Raw genomic sequence first — 23,856 nt, 5'->3', positions numbered from 1 at the left:
TGTTGTTTTTTACTGTCACAGTAAAAAATACAGTCTACATAACACAAAGCTCATTATTGAACAGAATTTAATTTGCTTTACTGGTCCTTAAACTTTACAAAGTGCACATGTCATCATTTAAAATGCAAATATGTAATACACAAAATAAAAAAGTGACATTTATTACAGTGAATCAAAGTAATAAACTATTAAACACTTCTTGTCATATTCATTATATTCATCGGCTTTTATGAAGGAAACCTGGCAAGGCTTTTTAAATCACATAATCCATTTCCTATCAGTGACACTAGGTTAGCATTATCATTATTATTCTGGCTTCAAAAATCAGTTCAGATGTCGACATAAACAGCACAGAGGTGTTTGTGGGTTATAAGTGCGTTGCAGAGAAGGTGAAAACTTAACAGGCTTCCAGTGAAATTATCTCAGCGATGACGTGATGTTCGGGTTCAGACCCTGCACAGCTTCAGAGGGAAGTTCTCTGTGATCAGATGATCGTCATGAAGCACGATGACAACGTTGACTTCAAACTCTAAAAAGGGCAGAAGCAAACATATCGTCACATAATGAGAGAAGTAGAGACCCACACTGGGTAGAAATAATATTCAGGCAGGGAGGGATGATGGAAGTGCTTTCTGCCTACCAAGCTCACAAATTAGCATGTTCTCTTATTTGATTAATCTGTAAAAAAAATACAACAACGAATTAACACTTAAATCTGAGAGTTGGGAATATTTCTTCGCTGGGAACAGTAGCTCACTCTGAAGCCTACACTGGTTGCCTGGCAACAAGTAGTTTAGCACAAAACTGCCACTTTTTTTTTGTACGGACTACACAAAAAATATATTACAAGTGTATCAGTAAGTTTTAGTGCTGATAGACTGATTTTGTTATATTTGGACAGATTGAGCCAGACTAGCTGTTTCCCACAATGCTCCACTATGTTAACCAGCTAGTCTACGGCTAACTGTGTCTGTTTGCCATTTGGTTCTGAGCAGGTAGTGTACAGTGGCCTTTTAGAGATTTTCCTATAGCTGCCTGTTGCAGCCAAAAATGAAACTGAGCTCTTTGAGTGATCCAAAACAGTAAAATAGCAGCTGGACAGCTAAACAACAAGCTAAACTTGTTATGAAGCTAATAATTCTATGTAGATTCATCACTATTTTGTCATTACACATTATCATTTGATATATTTATTAATAAAAAATAATATTGATTATAGCCGCTTTAAAGGCTGACACACACTTACAATACTACGCATCACTGGTAAACATTATGTATGCACTACTGTAAATCTGGGAAGAAATACTGTGAGAAAACTGTAATTTATTGCTGAAATGAAAACCCTATTGAAGAGTACTTAAAGCAGGTTGGAGGGTTTTACTGACCGACTTTGAAGTTGGTGGTCTCCAGAGTGGGGCAGGTGAACAGCCTGGGGAAGACCATGTAGATGGGAATCGGGAGGCCGTGGCAGACGTCACCTTCGGCTATCTGGATGTTCTGGATCTCAGTGGCGTCTCTGGCGTAACCTTCAGCACAACCTGAGACACAGAAAACATTTATGAAACCATCAACTCTGCCGCAACAAAATAAAAGGTAATTTTAATCAGCTGAAAGTACAAACTTACCGCAGGTCTCCACTCGTACCAGCTGCAGCTCGATACTCTTGATAGGAACGTCTGAATTCTCCACCACCAGCTCTCCCGTCAGCGGCTGGCTGATCACACAGTTGGTGGCGTCTAAATGGCCTTTGATCAGAAATTTTGGCAGTGAACTCCGCTGAAGAAAAGAAAAGCAAGTTTGTGCTCTCAGTGTAGCTTCAATTTAAACAAAAAGAAGGAGTAAAATGACATTAAGTGAAAGTGGTTTTCTCACCTCACGGATGTTCTGCAGGGTGTCTGGAGTAATGGAGAAGTTGACTGGAGTCGGAACAACTTTTGCTTTCTGCGGCTGAAAATCAAACAGAGCGACAGATTCAACACAGTTCAATAATGACAAACATGATGATGGCTGTGCTCCTCACACCGCAGGACATTTTTGATCCAGACTGTGATAAGGTTGACAAAGGGGGGCACAAACTAAACTACACAACTGACAGGCATGACATTACATATTCCAGGATTGGTCAGTTTCTCCAGGTGCAGATGTGATGCCTCCGCTTACCAAAAAGCTGATTTAAGATTTAAATTTCAGATTTAAAAAAAAAATTAATAAATAAAAATTAATCTATGACATCTATATTTTGTATTGCAGGAATATCTACTGAAGTTAGCATGCTGAACAGCTAGTCCCAGCCCATCCTGTCTCATAATACCACTCAAGACATGAAGAGGTGGCTCCTACGAGTCCTATAATCCTGAAGCCTCCATGCTATTGTGAAAAACAGCTTTAAACTATCTTATTTATATTATCAGAAAAGTTTCTCTAAATCCAGCCTGTTTCTCCTACCTGACAGTGCACGATGAACTCACAGTTCCTGCTCAGGTCTTTGGCCAGCAGGGAACGCTTCATATCACAGCGGAGCGTGTACTGAGGAGACAAACACATGAAAGGTTTAATGATATCGTATGACAACATTTTGATCTGTAACATGGGACAGGAGCTCCACTTATGAGCTTTATCTGAGCTTAGATAGGTCATAGATTCATAGTCATAGATTTTTGTTATTCAGATAAACACCATTTAACTTCAACCCATTTTGCACAAATTCAGAATATGTAATATTAAGTTCAAATTGATCGAATTAAGGTTTATAAATTGGCAAATAATTTAAAATAATGAAGTACAAATGCAACAACAAGGTGCTGGGTTTAATTCATCAACTGGTTGAGTCTGTATGTGATCTTAATTCCACACAGTCAGGTGTTTGACTCAGGTATCCATTAAGATTATTTTCTTACTCCTCACTATCTTAATTAGAGCATGTGTCTAACATAAGACTCTGCAGCTCTGACTCACCTGAATGTTGACAAAAACACCATGGTAGGTTTCATAAAGCACTTTGTTGCCTTTTGTCAGCAGAGGGAACTCAAAGGGGATCTCAGTCTTGCCTCCTGGGATCTTTCCTGCCTTGGCCACCTCAATGTTACAGCTGATCAGCTGGATGGGCTGCAACATGTGACAGCAGGATCAGAGTGAGTGGTCTGACTCATGTGAGCAACAGGTCATTAACATGGCTGACATGAGATACTAAAATAACCTACAGACACACTAGAAAATCTGGGGATACCCTACCAATTCTGTACTTGATGAATAATTGAAACGTTTGTATGACATGAACTAATAAACCATTTAATTTCAAAACATTTTCTGTGTTTTTCTGTATTTTTAGTGTCTTTATTCATTGTGGAAAATATGAAGAACAATAAATATATTCTACTTCCCTCAATCCTTATCAATGAATGCAATTGACATTTAAAAAAAATAATCAAATTAATGTTATTGATTATATTTTTTAATAGGTCAACTAACTGAGTCATTGATTCAGCACTTCTAAACTGTATTTTATTATTTATACTTCGATTCTGCCCTAATGTTGTCAAATCCTACAACCTCTGTTTAATGCATCAAACTAATTTCTCTGAGGATCAACGAGGTTGGATCAAATCATTTGGGCAGCATCCATATGGAATGCCAATTATTCAACAGCAGATGACTTATTGCTCATAGAGGAGCTGGAGAAGCAGCTGAGTGTTTTTCGGTTTACCTTGACAGAGTTGTAGAAAGCCTCGAAGACACCGACGCTCTTGGAGCTCAGCTGCAGGTTCACCAGTCCTTCCATGCTCAGAGAGATGCCGTGATGCTGCATTGCCTCCTTACACGCCAGCACAATGACGCCGGCCACCGTTTCCTGCACACACACACATTTTAATGACTCTGCAACTTTATGATATAATTATTTTAGCATCATTATGGTTTCTTTAATCTTCTATGATAGTAAACTCATTTGGGTTTGGGACTATCGGGACATTTGAGGTTGCATCTTGACTTGGACTTTCATAAATAGTGACTTTTTTATTTCCACCTTTCACAGATCAAATGATAAATCAAGGAAATAATTGTTAGTTGCACACTAAACCAAAACATGCTTAGTTTAATGACACTTATTGGAGGCTGTGACACATATAATTAATTTCAAATTGATAAAAAATCATGGTTAAAAGACAATCGAGTGTGTGACCATCCCTTGTTTTAATGTATTTTATGTGTTTTTTGTAGCTGTCATTACTCCTGCCCAGGGACTGCTGCTGAAAATGAACCAAGATGGCTAAACTGGCACATTTACAGAAATGTTTATTAATGTGGATTGTCCCTGTAACTTTAAACTGAATAGATAGATAGATAGATAGATAGATAGATAGATAGATAGATAGATAGATAGATAGATAGATAGATAGATAGATAGATAGAAGAAGAAGCTGGAACCAGATAATTTGAGCATTTTTTTTCAAAAAAAAGAAAAAAGAAGAAGACACAAAGCAATTAATCAATTATCAAAATAGTTTAATTTAATTTCCTTTAGATCGACTACTCACTTAATTGACTAATCGTTTTAGCTTTGGTAGCAACAGTAGCAGTTCTTATTGCAGTAGTAGCACTGTGTACAAATGGTAGCAAAAGTGGTATCTTTACATGTACTGTAGATGCCATTTCATGTTTGTATTACGGCCACATGCTGGATTTTAGTGCTGTTAATATAATTGTTGCCTCCTGCGATTTTAATGTACACAGAGGCATACAGTTTGATAGTTTTGACAGCAGAAGCTGACAAACAGCCTGTCGGTGTTTGGTTCTTCCTGTAGCGATGGCACACAATCACACGGTCACGGTTTTCACTGTAACACCACGCTGATCAGCTGCCGGTCATGTGCTGAGATGATGATGCATCGTAGCTAGTTTATGTGTTCATTTTTCTTTATTTTAGTGTTGGTTACTTTAAAAACAAAGACATGAAGATGAGCTACACAGAAGCAGCTCGTTAGCTCAGCTGTTAACATTACTCACCCCTTCATGATAAACTTTGTTCGCTCTTTTCAGTCTTATATCCAAAGTGACGCTCATCTCTGACCACCACTCATCAGACAGGCGGTCCAATCAACTGCTGCAAAGCTACTTCTTATTCACAAAACAAACTAACTGGTTTTTAACATCTACTCGATGGTTTGTGTTTAGCAGGTAGCAGCAACAGTACGAGTTCCGGTTCCTATAATTCAGAATAAAAGCGGAATCTCAGCCTGGTCTGGATCCTTCAGAGTAAAAGCATAATTTCCACAAAGTTAAAGAGAAACTTTGGATTTCTTTTTTCAACCTGGACCTTATTTCCTTATCCGTTTGTGCCCAAATGACTAAAATCTTTGAAAATTTCAACAACTGCTGTCCCCAATAGTTGCATGGACACATAAAGATGGGAAAATAGGATCCAGCTTTTTTTATACTAAAACATCAATAAAACTTAGCTCCAGCCAAGATAATAGTTTGTTTCCACAAAAGAAAGAAAGTACAATCTTTTTCGACTGTGGGTTTTTATATTTACGTTCTTCATTAATAACGTTCATGACTAATTATAAGGACTATGAGGAAAGGATAAAGTAAATTAAATAGTGTATAGTTCATAGAGTTAATAGTGATATAACTTACTGGTGGCAATCTCCATTTAGTTACACAGATTTGGAAACAATTGTCTAACAAAGTTGGAGCCTGTTATATCATTTACAGATTGTATATGCTCTGACATCAGCAATGCAAACATCAGATTCTTATTATTATTTATATATATTTTTGAAGCCAATCGTTTTAACTAAAGTACCTTTTGAGCAAAAAGTTACGTCTTTGTTTCTGTCAGCAAAAGAGCAGTTATGCTTTGGATTTAAACATTGTTTTGAGCAGATACAGTAGGCTGCAGCTCACTTGTTGCCACAACAAAAGCCGACAGCTTCAGACAACTGAGACAGAATAGCTGCCAGCTGAACCTGTTGCCCTTCAAACGGCTCTGTCCCTTAATCTTTCGATCCATTGTCTTTAACCGCTTATTCCTGTGCAGGGTTGCTGCTGACTGGGGCCTTTAGCGAAAAAAAGTGAACACAAGACTTACATTTTTACTCAAGAAACATTTATTTACCAAAAAAAAATTGAAAATTTGTATTATCCTTTAAAGTCTACATTATATACGCCCTCATACCACCATAATTACCTGTTTGTCTGCTTATAGTTTAAAACTAAACAAGCTTAATAGTACACCTACAAGTTCTGTAACAGTGAATCACCTGCACATGTAGATGTGTAGCAAAATAACTAACATAGACTCAGATTCATACTTCTTTACTCCAGGTAAAGAGTTGATGTTTGATCTGAGTTTAAAAAATGTTCACACAACCAAAATTATTCAACCTTCGTCCAGCAAAATACATTTTACAAACTCCTGGTATCAAAATGTTTGGTTTGATGCTGCCAGAAATATATCTCTTCAATCATGAACTTATCAATCTGTCCAAAGTTAAAACAACATTACACATTATATCTTTATTACTTAATTGTTTCCTGACCAACAATCACTGAGTACAATGTCCCAAATGCCCTGTTCTGTCCTCCTACACTCAACTAAACAAATCGTATTTGACTCATCTCATTTCTTTCTAAAGAATAGTTTAAGAAAAATGCCTATTGACTTTCTATTTTTAAAAGCAGGCAAGGAGATAATCATCTGATTTAGAGGTATTGGTAGCTGGATTTGGTGTGTTTTCCGCTTTTTCCTGTCTCTAAACTGAGTTAACTGGCTGTTATCTCTTACTCGAGCAGTATCAATCCTCTTGTTTAACTCTCTTATTTCCATCTTTGTCTTTATTTGGCACAAAATATCATCCACTGCTGGACTCATTAAAAATCTTATTAAAATTCATGATGGAATGATTATATGAATAAATGTAATGACCAGACAAAATTCAATATAATGTAAGGTTTTCAAGTCTGTTGGAAAATTTGATTCACAAAAACAGAAAGTCATTGTGCTGCTATGAATTAGTAAATACATTTTCACAGCAACAGCTCAAACCACATTTGTACCACCTGTTATTTTATCTCCTTCCTTGCTGTACCTCAGCCTTTATTGCCTTTTATTGTCTTATCAATATATTGGTTTTATTGATTTATTTATTTGTTATCTGTTTTTATTGATCTTATATTTGACTTCGTCCTTGAGTTTTGACTTTGTCATTTGCATTTAGAGCCCTTTGAGCTGCAATCTTTTTATATTTATATAACTATACAAACAATATTATCATTATTAAAATATAGGGCCTGGAGACCCCAAGAATAAACTACTATGAGAAACAACCATCACAACAAAATGTGAACTTATTTCTACTCAAACACTATTAGTTATGTAATTAAAGTTATCTGCAAAAAAAGATTATTCTTATTATTTTAGGAAAGTTACAGTTAATTTGCATATTGTGTAAAACAAAAAATATAAACTTTCTTTAATACATATTGCAGCTTTTATCCCAAGTAAAGCCTTCAAAATGACTGTGTGCTTGTGTGACACAGTCTCCCCCCACAAACCCACCTGATAGTGTGTGATACTTTAAATTAGGACCCCTGACAAACAAGAACTCAATAAATAGTTCCATCTATTAAAACTGCATCAGCAGAATTGGGTGTTTTTTTTTTACTGGGGTTCCCCAGGACATTACATTGATATTTTTAAAATTCACAAATTAAAACTGAAACAGAAAACAGTGATATGAAGTCATTAGGAACAAAGTCATGAAAAAGTGGAAGACAGAGTAAAGCACCTGAGAGCTATGACACCCTCTAGGGTTTGCGGGTACCCCAGTCGGTAGGATTAAGGTTATAAAACATTTATCCTCTACTCGTTTTTATAATCATTTTCCAGTTTTAGCTTCTCTGCGCTGTCGTTGAGGAAGGCTGCATCGTTGCTCACTTGCACCTTGTCAAAGAAGTTGAAATCTGCCACATAACGGCCGCTGGTGGTGCTGAACAGCACCGGCTTGAACTCATAACCCCAGAGGATCTCCTGAGGAATGTAGGAGGTGCGGCTCTGGCACGTGGCCGCCGTCGACTCCATTGTGGCATTGAGAGTCACCAGCAGCTCAAACTCACGAGTCTGAAGGTTTTCTGCAGTCAATCCTGCCAGCGGGCTGTGCTCATCCAGGACATGGTAGAAGGTGAGCGGGAGGATGAGGAAGGGGCACTCTCCACTGGAGTCCATGGAGAAATCAACAGAGCTCTGGTGGATTTGAGTCTTCTCGCCCTCCTCTGTCACATTGGAGTGAAGGAGCTTTCCTGTGAGCTGACACTGGATCAGAAGACTCTTCCTCATGTTGGCCACCCTCACCATCAGACACAGCTTGCCTTGGTGCAAGCAGACCACCGCAGACTGGCTGAACTTGATGGTCTCTGCTCGCTTCTTGGGCCGAGCCAGTTTGGCCAGAAAGGCTCCGGTGACAAAGATCTCAGCCAGGCCGGTGATGACGAGCTGAGCCACCAGAGTGAAGATAGCCAGGGGACACTCCTCTGAGATATAACGAAAACCATAGCCAATGGTGGTCTGTGACTCCAGGGAGAACAAGAAGGCCCCAGTGAGCGTTTCCACGTTCATCACACAGGGCGTGTGGTTGGAGTTCAGACCAATCTCAAGGTCCCCATTGCCCATGCCGATGAAGTAAAAGATGACGCCAAAGATGAACCAAGTCATGACAAAAGTGGAGGCAAACAGAGTGAGCTTATAGCGCCATTTCATGTCCACCACAGTAGTCCAGATGTCGTGCAGGTACAGCTTGACCATGCCTTCCACGTTATCAATCCGCACATTGTTGTGGCCGTCTTTGGACACAATCCTTCGCTGGACTGACTTCCTGATGGTCATGTTGCTCTGGGTCAAATAAAACTTACAGTGATGTCTGAGCTCTAGTTTGACATTCCTAAAGGAAGGACTGACAAAAGACAGAAAAAGATATTATTAATATTTCACCTGGGACTATATGAATTCCACAGTAAACATATAAAACAATAATTTTAACTCACTCGATCTATTGGTGAAGGTGCTTATTGCTCAATGCCACCTCTGTGGTAATATTGACTTGAGGGAGAGAAAGAAAGCGCTGATTCAGAGTGAATTGGTGCTGCTCTAATTTGAAACTATTCCTGTAACATTGCTGAAAACTAGTGTTTTAGATTTTGAAATAATGTATGAAAACCAATTTGCAGAGACTAGAAACTTCCTCGAGGTAGATGTGGACCTGATTTAAGACATTGAACATTATCTTTGCTTCTTTATTGTTGTTAAAGTTAAAACAGTTTGATATGAAAAATCTACAAAGCATACCATCCAAAAGTTTAAAAAACAGCTCAAATTAAAAAAAAAGATTGGGATTTTATGACAAACCCCTTTTAAGTTTTTTTTTTTTACTGGAACTAAACTGGACACCAGTAGCTACCTGTAGAATAGTTTCAAAGAAAAAAGTCAATTCCCACGGACACTTATCACCTCTGCATTGATTTATTATAAAGAGCCAATGGTTCAGTCACAAAGACCTTTCTCAAGACCCAAGACTTCTAACGTCGAATCTTTTTAATGAATCAATGCAGAGGTGATAAGTGACTTTTTCTTTGTTATTGGATCTTCAGGTGAATTGATTCCCTGCACCACAAAAGACAAAGCAAGTGGTTTGTGTTGCATTTAACTACCACCTTTACTACAGTGACAGAAGAACTCAAATCCTGAATGTAGCATTACCACAACAACAAAAATACTCCATTACAAGTAAAAGTCTCCACTTTTTCCTTCAGTAAAACTAAACAGGTATTAAAGTTCAAAAGTGCAGGACTGGCTCCTTTAATAAGTTAAATTAGTGATGTGTTTAACTGTGAGGAGCCTGATCTGACTACTTAATTATACTTGCAAGTACAGTTTTGCATTCATATAGTTACTGTTACACGCTAAAATCTTAATTTTCCTGAATTAACAGTTGAAGTTTTCATGCTGTTATACAGGCTGAGAAAAGACATTTAAGTATATCTTCAATGAAAAATGTGGCACAGGAGATTCTTCACACTAATATCTGGAGAGTGTCAAATCTACAAAACTAACAGCTATTGTCTATGGCTGTCAATTGAATACAAGTTAAACATTTTAATCAGTGAAAATACAAATTCTCTGAAGTAATGCTGGATATGAGTATATTTAGTTATTTCCTTGAGGCTAAAACATGCAAAAACTTTGGTATATTCCTTTAACCCTTAGATGCATGACCTACCGATACCTACACTCTTCCATGAGTGGGGTCAAAAATGACCCCAATTAGAATGAATGCGTTTTATGCTGTAAACTTAAGAAATTTATTTCATTTTGGTAAAAGATGATGATTTGTATTATATTTTGGTCAACAAAAGAATTATTTCATGTTTGACAAGCTCATTTATCACTTTTTTTATAACATTTTTATCCCAGCTTTTAAAAAGGTCAAAAACGGTTAACATCCAAAAAGTATCCCAATTAGAATCAATGCATTTAATGCAATATTATAACACAAGAATGATTTCATGTTTTCCATGCCATCACAACTTCAACATTCATTGTTTGTGTATCCGTCTGTCTGTCTATGCATGTACACACACACGTCTTCTTTCTTCTCACTGTGAACAGCTGTTACAAACTACTTGTTTCTGGCTGTGAGCACTGCACACAGGGTCACTGCATTTCCAGCAACTATTGGTGGCTTTGCACACATCGTACACCTCTTTCTCTTCTGTTGGCCCTGTCATAACCCTAACCCTAACCATCATAGTGAGAGTCTGCTTCTCTACACAACAAATGCAGTAATGTTAGCTATCTTAGTTAGCTAGTGTTAGCTTACTAGAAAGTAATTTGATAATAATAATTATAATAATAATAAAAATAGGTTCGATTTATATAGCACCTTTCACATATCCAAGGACGCTTTACAATTTGATGATGATAACACAACACTATATCACACAAAAATCATGTATGTGGAAATTAAGTTCATATTTTATAACAGCATATATATTCTCAGGTATAAAAATGATGATAATACTTGTACTAATAATACATGTATGTTGCTGTGAAAAAATAATCTTTAGGGGTGGTGAGACTGCTGACATTAGATGTGTGGATCGACAGTAAATATATACCTGACAGTCACAGTTGATAAAAATCAAAGGTTCCTAGGGTTAACCCTTGAAATTCCATAGAAAATGATTGGGGTCATTTTTGACCCCGCGTATGGAAGAGTGTGGTACTGATACAAAAAATGCAATTACTTAAAAAATATAACAATTAGATACAAATCCAAATGGCCTCGTGTCAAAGACAACCTATTTGAGGAATACATGGAAGATTAAACGATACAAATTTAAAATTACAAAGATATCGCAAAAAAACAACTGCTGGGGTCATTTTTGACCCCACTTATGCATCTAAGGGTTAAAGTTGATCAAGATTTGTCCTCTGAAGGTGACAAAAAGTAGAGCAGAGCAACACAATAAGACAAATAAGATATATGATAAGATATTTCATAAGATTCAATTCAGTGTCTACATAACACATTGATATTACAGATTTCTTCTCGCAGTTAATATGACTAATGCAAAGTTGAACGTTAACCTTGTAGTAAACCATTGCAGAATCACGATAACGCTTGCTTTAACTTTAAATAATCATTGATTCTCTGATAAATCTGACAAGTGTACTCACGTCCTGTTATGCTGCCTTGTTGAACGGTTTCAGGTGTTTTTCACTTGTCTCAAACACAATCGGTAAGATGAAGCTGTCAGAGAATATCTAGTTCAGTGTCTTCTTTCTCCTATTGTCCTTGCATTGTGAACACTGAACTTTGGCACACTGGTATTCAGCGTTCGATCAGAGATGAGGGACAAAGCCGAGCTGTAAACTCTAAATGTGGGTTGGCTTTTATCCCTCCCACCTCCCCTACCTGTCCACAGGTGGGAACAACAACACGGGACCTTTAAGGTTGTTTTGCTCCTTTTATGGTTGTTGCTGCTTTAAACACGCCCAGATTTACTAATTCAAGTGCCAAATAATGGTTCTCTGAAGGGCATTATGGATTACTGGGATACTGTTGGTGTCAGTATATATAAGTACATGTTGGTCTGAATTTAGGTCGTATGCTGTAACTTGAACTGGAAATTAATTTATTTTAAAGAAATGGCATGTATAAGTATTTGGATCTCTTGAAATGTGGCAGTAAAAGCTGTAGTTCGAGATTTCAAAGAAAACACAGTTGAAGCACTGAAAGAAGTGGCAGCAAAAATGATGCAGAAAGGAGTTGAATTTTCAGTTTTAGCAGGCTTTCAGACTGAAAATGAGTTGTAGGTTGTTAGTAAGGTAGAAGATATGTCATACATACCCAAGCAAAGCTGACCGTCTGGCAACAGGCAGAGGACAGGGGACAAAGTAATTAGTATCTGAGGAAACACTGAAAGCAGATGTCAGATGAGGTGTTATTTTAGTGTAATCCGTGAAAGAAATTGAAAGTAATTGTTTGAGAACGTAAGATGACATGTTAGCTGAACGCAGCACTGTCATCAAAATGTAAAAATCAGTTGAATCAGTTGAAACTCAGCTGAAGATTAAGAAATGAACTGTGCAGTGCTTCTCTAAGTCTCTTTCACAGTCACTGTGGCATCTATGACAGAAACAATTGAAAAGGATTTTATTCAGACATGATTTTTTTTTAGCTTGTCTGATTTGCTGCTCCACTTTATTTTATTGCTTTTTTTTGGTTTTTTCCCTCGGTTGTGTCTCAGGTCTTCTGTACTTTGTCCTCACTGGTTTGTTGTTATTGTGATTTTCACTTGTCAACCTTTCAATGTTATTTTTAATTTTACATTTAATAGTGAATTTTGTCACTAAAGGATTTTGTATCTGTGAAAGCTGCCACACAAATAAACTTATACTTTAGGTATGTTTCTTTAAGTCTGGACCAGCGGTTGTTCAACTGTATGACCTTCAATCACAGTACTTAGTTTTGTTATTAACCTTGTTGCTATTACCCACATTCCTGAAGGCTAGGTGTGTGTGTGTGTGTGTGTGTGTGTGTGTGTGTTTGTGTGTCACTAAGGTTTTAGATCACCAAGTGATTTCCTTGTTCCTTACAGGATCAAGACTGTGATTAGTGTCATAAAAATGCAGTCACTGAGTGACAGAAAGTAGGTTACATACTGATCTGTTTCCACCATCCAGCAGTAAAGTTAACTCAACCTGTTGATCTTCACCTGTTGTGATATTCACATCACAAATAAAAAAGTAGAGAAGCAACATGAGAAAATGAGTTTTAACAAGTTGTTAAAACACTGCAAAACACCTGGCAGAGAATAAAAGCAGACTAAAGAAAAATCAATATCAGTATTTTTTTTGCCTGATAGGTGGAATAATGGGCAGATTATGAGACAATTTCCCTCTGTGCACAAACATGTAAAATACCCCCCCAACACTCCTACATAGGAGTGAGACACCCAGACTGAAAGACACACTAAACAACAATAAACAAACTCGACATTAAGCAGGTGAAGCAAAACACAAAACTGCACCTGAGCTTCAGTATTTAGTTCACGCTGGATATGAGAGGCTGTCTGACTCCTGTCCAAGGCTACACTGACACTCTTCTGCAATGATATGTGAAATAGGAAAGCAAACCATAAAATATTAAAGAAAAAAAAGCCTGAGGTGACAGCATCTGATTTAAATAGTTTTTACTAATCTGACTGTATTTTAATGAAATATTGGTAAAGTCTCATTATACTGCACAGCTGTAATGTGAAAGGGGAAAAAATTTGAATATCGCTCGATCCCGCCTATGCTCCCTCTCTCTCTGAGCTAGGGAGGAGTGGCCAACTTTGAATGGTATATGTTTACAAACACCAACCAACAAAACCTCATAGCATACCTTTAAGTGGGTTATTCATCTCCACCCGTGAATAATGAGCTGATTTACACAAAATTTGTCCAACTCCATGTAGTGGAAGAAAAGTATAATGCAATGCATGGTGCTTCAAAAAACAACCTGTGAAACTTGAGGCTTTTCTCCCTTTCAGAGGATTTACGTGTAATAGTTCCTTAGTTTTGAACTTTATCCCTTTATTCTAGCTTGAAGAATAAAGATGAAGAAAACCCTTTTGTACTCTATAGTGTTAGTGTCTTCTTTGTTCTGCTGCCTTTTGATTCCTAATTTACTGTTTCCACACCAACCTACTTAGATGACTTGTTTGTAACAGGATATAAAGTACTGTAGGCAACAATGCCAGGTAGAGACTCTCGCTGCTCTCTCTTTGATATGATGTCTTGACAGAATGAGCAACTTTTTGTACAAACTTTTGCAACCTTAAGAAGAGTTTTTGAATCATTTCCTTGACAGTATTTTAACATAATAGTTATATGAAGTGAAGATAATGACGGAAGAACAAGATAAATTCATTCTTTGATTTTTAGTTTGTTCACATTTATACAGATTTTATACACTCTTAACTTATAACTTATATTAACTTATAATAATAATATCTGACACAGAATCACCAACCGCTATTTTTATTTACCGAAAAACAAAGAACATGTTCCACTCCAGCTCTCAGTGTGTTAAGTATGTTTAAAGGACTAATGTGTGAGATTTAGTGGCATCTAGCAGAACAGACTTGGCAGAAATGGAATATAATACTCATAAGTATATTTCAATTAGTGTTTAATCACCTGAAAATAAGAGTCATTGTGTTTTTGTTACCTCAGAGTTCAACAAGGCCACCATTATACACCGCCATGTTTCTACAGTGGTCATTACCAGACAAACCAAACACTGACTCTAGATAAGGCTTTTCAATTTTTTCACGAGTTTAATGAACACTGTAGGGTCTCCCACACACATGGAAGGGGAGGTGGATTGGGAGGGATATTCAGCTGGCTGCAGCCTGCAACCTCACCACTAGATGCCACTAAATCATACACACTGGTTCTAGTAATCAGTGTTACAGTAGGATGTGGATCAATGATACGTTTCAGATAATACTGTGCCTTTGTGCACATGATACAAAATATAGTTCCGCCTAATAATTGACTCTCACCTTCTGCTTCAATGGCTGCTTAAGTGCACTGCTGCCGACATTTCTTTGTCAAATTATCAAAAATGATGAGAAGGTCATAATTGCTCTAATGTGCCACAACTGTAACTTGAAGGAGTCACACTCATATCAAACATTTCTACCAAGATGAAAAAGAGGAAGGAGAAACAAGAAAGGAAATATACATGGTCCCAAACAAACTGCTTCTAGTGCCAGCCACCATCTTTAACCCGTCTTACAGTAGGTCTATTGTTCTGTGCAACTTAAATTCAGCAAATGGACACGGCCTTTGATGAAAGGCGTAATGTGGGTGTTTGGCCCAAAATCCCTTATGCACCAATCAGACAACAAAAACCTTGTACTGACAATAAATAACCGTTGTTTTTGTTTTTTTAAAGTTGTTCTTGAACACAATCCAAACTCTACAGCTGACAGTCGGCCAGCACACACATTCATTTTGAACTTGCGAGAGGAAATAACTTCACAATCATTTGCACAAACTAATTAATCTTATCTTTGGCTTTAGCACCCTACAAAAGTCTACAGTCATGTAGCTAACACAGTCTGCCATCATGCTCACAATGTTAAAATGCTGTTAATCAGCAGGTACGATATTTATCATGGTCACCATCTTAGTTTAGTGTTAGCATGTCAATATTTACTTATTGGCACTGAACACAAAGGGCAGCTGAAAATGATTGTTTGTTTTTGCAGGTCATTGAAGAAACTGAAATTTTAGTTAGTTTTTAGTTATTACAACTAATCGTCTGGGCACCATTAATGTGTAACAGTTTCATGGCAATCCATCCAATAGTTGTAAAGATATTTTAGCCTGGACGGAAGTGGTGGACTGACCAACATCACCCTTCCTAGATCCACGCTGCTAACAAGTGGCAGCTGGCACACTTATGTTTTTCTTTGCTTTGCCCTGACTGTCAACATGTCAGCGTGATGTCTTCTGCTTGTGGAGTAGACGTTAAGATACTAAAATAGGTGAAATCACCTCCTGGCTGGAGCTAATCAGACAGCTCTTTCTCTCACGAACTTCCTCTTACACTGACTTAACTTGATCAATCTATCAGTTGCCAACAAGGGATCACAAGAATCAACAGTCAGACAAAGACGCTTATGATGTCCCAGCAGAGCCTAAACCAGGATCTTAGCAGTCTGTTACAGGCTATGATGTTAATTTCATCCTTAAATCCTCAAGCAGACTAAGAACAAAGGCTATACTGGTGATTTTTTGCTATTCTCAGAGTTACAAATGTAAAGTTTAACCTCAGGATGGCACTACAGGATGGATTGTTGCTCTGGGAATCATGAAAATGTTCAGTAAACAGAAAAGTCAGGAGGTCATCAAAATCAATAGGATTCAGTCTGTGGGGACCATGTTTATCCATGTGCAGCCATTCGTTTCTAACACACTTGGGGAGATTTTGACATTGAAGCGAGACAAGATGTCTGGGGGGAGGGTCACGGACTGACCCTGCTGGCAGCAAAGCAACAAAAAAAATCAACATTTTCTCAGCCTGTGTCAGGGGGTGTAAACAAATATGACTGAGTGCAGGAAAGTTAAGTCCTTCAGTAAAAGGATTAAAGTTCACTGTGGAGGAGGATTAGCAGTCGTGGCCTTCAGGATACCTCGCAGCACCTTGTAGTTGTTGAGGGGCTGGTTCTCTTTGGGGGGGTAACAGGGGCCGCGATCTGTCAAGTAGGAACAGGGGAACCGCAGCACCCAGAGACCATCAGGAGGCAACACTAAGTCTGTCTGCTCTGGGTGGAAAACTGGACAGGGAGGAGGACCAGGCTGAACCTGAAAACAAACAAACAACAGACATTACTGATGATGCCACCAGATCGGATACTGTTATCAGCCTATGTGATTATGTCACGGTTCATGCTGCATTGTACGCCATTAGCTTCTGTTGTCATTTTATTCATATTTACTCATACATTTGTAATTTGGGTGAAGTTACCCTTTTTAGATACATTTAGGGGAACAAAACAATGATCCACCAGCCCAAATATATATATATATAGGCATGTAGACAACTATTTAGGTTTGGTTTTGGAAGTGTGTGGAAACCTCCAAAAATAAGAAGGGCAGCCTGAAAGGCCAGACCGGGACAAAACCAATGTCTCCACCATGTACTGCTGCTTTTTTGCTGCGAGTGCAGGATAAATTTTTTTTTGTTTTTTGGGGTCAGATGACACTGCTGTTTACAGAGATTCTGTTAAGAAAAATCAACCTTAAACTGTTTAAGTGACTCATCCCATCCAGCTATTTTTTCCTACCAATGATTTCACTGTATTAACTTGAATCTGTGTTCCAACTCACCTGTTTTAAGATCTCAGTGCCGTATCATTAAATCTAAATCATTAATGAAGTAACCGCTGTTGTACCCCATGCATAAATTGCACAAAGCCCCTCTACCAGTTTGGAGACACACATATTGATCCTGCTGCTGTGAGCTATTCAAGAAAATCAATGAAACGCATATTTGTTTAGTCAGCATGAGACTAGGGTCTGAAAGTGGATGTTTCCCGCAAAATGACTGAGAGCTGGCAACGCTGTGATACTGAGGGAGACGAAGCTGAGCTCCGGTGGGCTCTGGCCAAATGTAACTTCTGTTTTTAAATGACGAAGGAAGCCAACAGCATTACTGTCTCCAACAAACAGCACTAATGATAAATGCAAAATAAATGTAAAAACTCCCATGAGGTTTCGACCGCAATCTATAGAGACTCATTACTGCAGAAATTATGAGCCGCTCATACATAATTAGCTAAATTGCTGACTATTTCTTCGCTGCTTGACTTTGCAATACTTGTAAGTTAAAAAGAAAGAAGATAAATTTGATCAAATGTGGAGTAAATGGAGCAAATTTATAACCCTGATGTGAACAGATGTTATAAAGACTACCGCTCTGTTTTGAATTCTTGTGCATGTATGTATAAAAAAAGCGGAAAAGGCTTTTTGTATAAATTTTTGTATAAATATCGCACATTTTTGTACATTCTTTGATATTATCTTATCCAAATAACAATAATATTATAAGGAGTAGGGGTTATTTCTGTTGCTTACCTGAGGGTTGAGTGTAACCTCAAGCTGGGCGTCAGGCACGACAATAAAAAGGCGAGTCAGCTGGGCGTAGTGAGCCTTCAGTCCGCGGCCCTGGGAAGGAGAGGGGATGTACAGCGGCATGTCTGTATTTAGCACCCTGGTAGCGGGATCCTTGGCGCCCCCCGGCCCCAACACCTTCACTATTTTATCAGGCCCGGAACTGATGAAGCGTCGTCCTCTGCTGTCTTCATACTCAAAACCCACAAAGACCCGAGCCATGTCGTCCCTCCTGCGACTCCTGCCGAGCCCTCCGGTGCTCCCTCGCTTCCCCACGAGGCTCTTGTTGGGGGCTGGCCATGAGGAGGTGCTTCCATCAAGAGGCTCTCCCAGTACTGTATCCTCCTCTGACCGAGAGCGGATCACCAAGTCCCATGGCAATAAGAAGGAAGACCCGGGTAGGAAACCTGGCTGCTCCAGACCAGTGTGGCAGTTGTATGACTTGGCTGGGCCCAGTTTGACCAGGGACCAGCTGGAGAACTTGGGAAGCAGGCCTTTGGGGCAGCCAGAGTGCATCATACCAGGGAGATACTCCACAGTGGAGGGCTGACGGTCGACCAGACTTGGCCTCTTTTGCTGAACTTGAGTTTCAGTCCCCTCCCCGTCCCCGTAAGGCCCCAGGCTGTCAGTGGACTGGCCCAGACTGAGAGCCAGGCTGAGGCTTGTGTCTCCAGGTGTGTGGCTCTGGGCAGTGCTTGGCTCCTTCAACCTCTCTGGCTCACCAGAACCCGAGGCCTCAGATGGAAGTCGTTGGGCTTGGTTGGAGGCCGGAGCTGGGTCTGGAGTACTGGGCTGGAACACCGGGAACTCAATCCTCTCCAGCTTCCCGCAGCATTTCTCCTCCAGCATCTGTTCAGGAAGAGCGCTGTTATAGAGCATGTCTAACAGAAACAGTAAACCTGTATTAACCTGACTATAATGATCCCCCAGCTGCTTTTGACTTTTCTATCATAAAAGTGAAATAATACCTTTGAAACAGAATGTAAATCCCATACTTATGTGATGTTAGCTTGTCTATCAGTCACATAATCACACTCTCTGCTGTCAGGCTCTTGGAGGCGGTCTAAATTACTTTCTCTGCCAGCAGACTGTCTGTCTTTTCGAACTCTGTGACAGCAGTAATTTCATTTCTGCAGTAAAGACATCAGAAGACGCTTTCGACTGGTGTTCACTAGTCATGATTTTATTTCCTCCGTGGCAGAAAAACACAAGCCTTCAGAAATTCCTGCAGATTAAACTGAGCTAACAAAACACTTTCAAGGCTAACTGACTCTACAAAACTCACTTCAAACAATGTAAGATGACCCATGCTTTTTAAAATGTCACTTTAAGAACAAAATACCATCTTATATTCAGGCTAATATTGATTTTAAAGCTGGTTTATGCAATGTGACAATATTTACTGTGAAACTGCCAGAGATGTTTCTATTGTGTTTATAAAATGGTAGCTCTTTAATATCTCTCAGTGTATCAGGCCATTGTGGGAGTCTTCTTTTATGGAAATATTGGATTTACATGATATTTGCATCAATGAGGTGCCTTGATTTGTATCATGTATCAAATTAATATACTGCAGCTCTCTATAAACAAAGAAAAGAGTGCCAGAAACACACTTCTGCTGCTTTAACTGACAGGTGAACTCCAGGAAGTGCAGAAAATTCGAGAAATGAGACAAATAGAAGAGTCAGATCAGCAATGTACGAGTTGCACATGTGATATCTGACAACAGTCCAAAGAGGAGAGAGTCATGTGATTGCTCACCTGGTAGAAGTCATGGTTAGCAGCCTGGATGTCGAACGGATCCTCACGAGGAGCCTGTTTCCTCCCACAGTTACACGAGCTGGTAGAGCGCCCCCTACTGTTGTGGTTCAGGATGGGAGGGTTGCGATCCATGTCCGGCTTCTCTCCTACAGAAATGAGAGGCAGAATTGATGTGTCTGTGTTACTGATTCTCTCCTCACTCCCTTTGAATATATGTAAATAAAATATCCAAATAGAAACATGAATACACAGAGAACTGCCTGTGTTTGTTCATAAAAGACGTTTTCTCTTTTCTCTCTCTGTGTTTTGTGTTTATTAGAATGAGAAAGAAGCACAATGTTACACCCATCAAGGTTATCTGTCTTTTACTACTGTGTTTCACTCAGTGTATGTTTGCCTGAAGCTAATTGCAATTAAAAGTTAATTAGGGCTGAAACCAATGGTTATTTTCATTATCAATTAATCTGTTAATTATTTTCTCGATTAATTCATTAGTTGTTTTTATCTATAAAATGTCAGAAAATTGTGAAAAATGTCAATCACTGTTTCCGAAAGGGACGTCCCCAAATATCTTATTTTGTCCTGACCAACAGTCCACAACCCAAAGATATTCAGAATGTCATAGAGGACTAAAGAAATCCCTTTTGAGTAGCTGGAACCAGATAATTTGGACATTTTCTTCTTTAAAAAATGACTCAAAATGATCATTCTATTATCAAAATAGTTGACAATTAATTTTCTGTCTATTATGTAATTGACTTATTGTTGCAGCTCTACTGTTAAAAGAAACATGATTCTAGAAGATTTTAGTGTGCAGATGCTAACAGTATGTTCTTTTATATCTAATTTTACATTCCACTACCCATACATGTTAAATTGACCAGATGCAGTACAGCAGAGGGACAGACAGCAGTGTGTTGACCTGGTTGAGGCAGAAGGTGGAACTTGTGAACACAGTGTTGGTCAGAGAGGCTTCGCTCCTCGCAGAGTTGGTGGCCATTGCTCCAGAACTTGTAGCAGTCCTCATGAACCTGCAGGGCGTAGCGCTGGAAAGCCACACCGCGGGCGTGCTGGCTGTACACTCGCAGTGCTTGCGCCAGCTGGTTTTTGTGCACCGTCGTGGTGTAGTTATGGGGAAGGTTAGACTGGTAAGCGCTGTGAGCCAGTGGCAGAGCTTTCTGGCATCTGTTCTCAGAGAACTTTGTGTCGGCATCAAGAAAGCCCTCCAAAACCTTCAGCTGGCTTTGCACTTTCACGACTAGCTCAGATATTTCTTCATCTGTGTTGCTAATAAGGACTTGGTGGAGTCTGGATGCCACCTGAACCCATTTCGAATAGGTTGGCAGCTCAAAGTGTGAAGGTTGTGGGTTGCGGCCAACACTGTCGTCAAAGCCTTTCTTGGTGAGCACAAGCTCTACATGCTGCCAGAGGAATTCCTTCAAGCTGCAGTCCACCAGCTGACCGCCCATTGACATGCTGCCTGAGTCTCCGATGAAGCTGGGCTGCCGAGCAGAACGTCGCATCTGCTGGTAACGTCTCGGTCCTGACACCAACGTGGTGGACTCTTGGTCACACAAGATGCAGTTGGATCGCAGCTGGCCAAGCAAGGCCCCCACAGGATCCTCATCTACCGCTGGGATCACGTAAACGAACGCTTGGTTGGCGGGCACGGTGAACAAGCAGTTGCTGCTTTGGTTGGTCAGAACTCTGCTTTTACGAAAGATACGATAAATTTGGTCCTCCAGGGCGTGCTGCAGCCTCCTCCTGGGAGAGTGCTTTTTGGGCTTGTCAGGGTTTCCTCCAGACTCTGAACCATTTCCAGAGACCTTCAGAGTAACAAAGAGAAAAGACGTTAATATGAAACTCGCTGACTAATCTATTGTGTGACGGCTTAATGCATACGCAGCAGTTTATGTAATAATATCTTTAGGCACATTCAGGGCCGTGACTTACAGTATGTGACAAGATTTTGCTGTGCTGTGTGTTATAAGATATAAACAAATATTTGTGTTTGTCGGCTCTGCTTAATTCTTATTCTCTTTACACACATATATTTTGCCACACTGCCACATAACAACACAAGCGGGACCTGACTGTTGTTTTAAGACAGAATTGAAAAATTGTGAAGTGAGTCTCAACCACTTTTGGTTGCTGCATCGGGCTGCTGACCTGTATTTGATAAGGTGTAGTGTCAGAGATCCCCATCTGATAATATTTAGCTATTCTATGACTGTCTATACTGTAGATTGGCAGATTAAGAGTGTGAATATAATAATTATTCTTATAGATTCTCTCACTGGACTAACTTCTAGTCAAATAATAGTGAAATTAAAATGTTCCCCATTTTTCTGGGGAATCCAGGAACCACCTCATGGACCCCTGGAGGTCCCCGGACCCCAGGTTGAGAACTGCTACTTTAAGCACCCTCTTAGTTTAGTAATTGTTGTTACTGTGCCTCTCTCTCCCCTCTCCCTCTTCTCTCTCAACCCCAACCAGTCAAGACAAATACTACCCAACTTAGAGCCCGGTTCTGCTTGAGGTTCCTTCCCGTTAAAAGGGAGTTTTTCTTTGCTGCTGTTGCCAAGTGTTTGCTCATGGGGGAACATTGGGTCTCTTTGAATTAATTTAAAGAGTATGGTCTAGACTTACTCTATGTGAAAAGTGCCTTGAGTTAACTTTTGTTGTAATTTGGCACATTATTAATAAAAACGGATTGATTGATTGATTGATAGATAATTGAACACAGTCAAAATGTGGGCTTTTGGGGCCCCTGAGTGTCTGGGGGCCCCTGTCAAAAGAATAGAAAACATGCACACCTGCTTATAAAGTGTAATGTGAATATTTCAGGACATTAAATCAGAAACTTCACCTTCAGAGTCCCATTCATCTGGAAGACGAAGAGAAGGCGTGGAGGGCAGGGCCGACAGTTCAGCTTCCACTCTTTGGACACCGGGCAGTCTTTGATGGCAGCCCGGATCAGTGGCAGGACCTTCTGCCGCAGGGCGTCCAGGGCTCTGAAGAGCCGGTCGTAGCTCACATCAAAAGTCTGGTTTGGATGGACGAGCAGGAGGACGTGGCACACCGAGAACATGTAGAGCAAGTGGAGGCAGTGCTGTCGGTCCAGGCCTTTCCAGAAGTCGTGGACGTCGGAGTGGCTGGTACTGGCGCTCAGAGACCGGCAGGCCCGCAGGAGCTGGCGGCTGTCGCACACGGAAGAGAGCAGTAGGTACAACACCCGGTCCTCCTGGCTGTAAAGAGCCTGGATGTGGCTGCTGCAGTCCGCGGAGCCGCCGTCCTCCTCCTCTGCAACCCCAAACAGGGTGAAGATGTGTTTGTCCGCCAGACTGTTTATCAGAGAGTCCTTCAGCGGGCCCGCCTGCATGTTGCTCTTACCGAAAATACCGACCACACACAGGCCATCGTCCCGGTACGCAGAGTCCTCCTGGAGGTCCGCCTGAAGCAGATCCCCTACACTCATGGGGACAGACATGTTTGCTTCCTTCATGATGGAAAAAAACCTTGGGACTGAAAACAACGACGCACCAAGCCTGCTTCCTGGTCCGTACACTAAAATGTCCGACATGCAATATTTACCTCATGGAGTGGTGGCATCAACGGACAGGTGCACAAAGTGTTCACAAGGTCTTGTCTTAAAAAAATTCAAGTCTCAGTTAAAAAAGTTTCTTTTCAATGAACATTTCTCTTCATCCACATCTGCATAGTCTTGTTTTGATCGATTTTGTTTGATTTATTCATTTGTTGTTTTTTTGTTAGTTTTGTTTTTTTCCTCTGTAAAGCGTCATTGGATTTTGTGAAAGGTACTATATAAATTTAACTTATTATTAGTATTATTAAAATAACAGTCAGGT

General features: G+C 39.7%; 3 protein-coding genes across 3 annotated transcripts; all 3 read right to left on the bottom strand.

Annotated features, from left to right (window-relative positions):
* Positions 1 to 50: 50 nt before the first annotated feature.
* vps26c (VPS26 endosomal protein sorting factor C) lies at positions 51 to 5,189 on the bottom strand. The gene is made up of 8 exons (XM_062433763.1): positions 5,002 to 5,189; positions 3,704 to 3,847; positions 2,956 to 3,105; positions 2,446 to 2,526; positions 1,873 to 1,947; positions 1,626 to 1,776; positions 1,386 to 1,538; positions 51 to 529 (listed from the first exon to the last, which is right to left on the bottom strand). The coding sequence occupies exons 1-8, from the start codon at positions 5,056 to 5,058 to the stop codon at positions 447 to 449; spliced, it is 894 nt and encodes a 297-aa protein (XP_062289747.1). The 5' UTR covers positions 5,059 to 5,189; the 3' UTR covers positions 51 to 446.
* Positions 5,190 to 7,861: 2,672 nt separating this feature from the next.
* kcnj15 (potassium inwardly rectifying channel subfamily J member 15) lies at positions 7,862 to 8,881 on the bottom strand. The gene has a single exon (XM_062433484.1). The coding sequence runs from the start codon at positions 8,879 to 8,881 to the stop codon at positions 7,862 to 7,864; it is 1,020 nt and encodes a 339-aa protein (XP_062289468.1).
* A 5,704-nt stretch (positions 8,882 to 14,585) lies between these two features.
* smg8 (SMG8 nonsense mediated mRNA decay factor) lies at positions 14,586 to 23,526 on the bottom strand. The gene is made up of 5 exons (XM_062433762.1): positions 22,857 to 23,526; positions 20,910 to 21,813; positions 19,988 to 20,133; positions 18,191 to 19,075; positions 14,586 to 16,918 (listed from the first exon to the last, which is right to left on the bottom strand). Exons 1-5 carry the CDS (start codon positions 23,490 to 23,492, stop codon positions 16,706 to 16,708), a joined length of 2,784 nt encoding a protein of 927 aa, XP_062289746.1. The 5' UTR covers positions 23,493 to 23,526; the 3' UTR covers positions 14,586 to 16,705.
* Positions 23,527 to 23,856: the final 330 nt, after the last annotated feature.

This window comes from Scomber scombrus, chromosome 14, assembly GCF_963691925.1.
Source record: "Scomber scombrus chromosome 14, fScoSco1.1, whole genome shotgun sequence".
In the NCBI taxonomy this organism is placed as follows: domain Eukaryota; kingdom Metazoa; phylum Chordata; class Actinopteri; order Scombriformes; family Scombridae; genus Scomber; species Scomber scombrus.
This window is presented reverse-complemented; position numbering and strand designations above follow the sequence as displayed.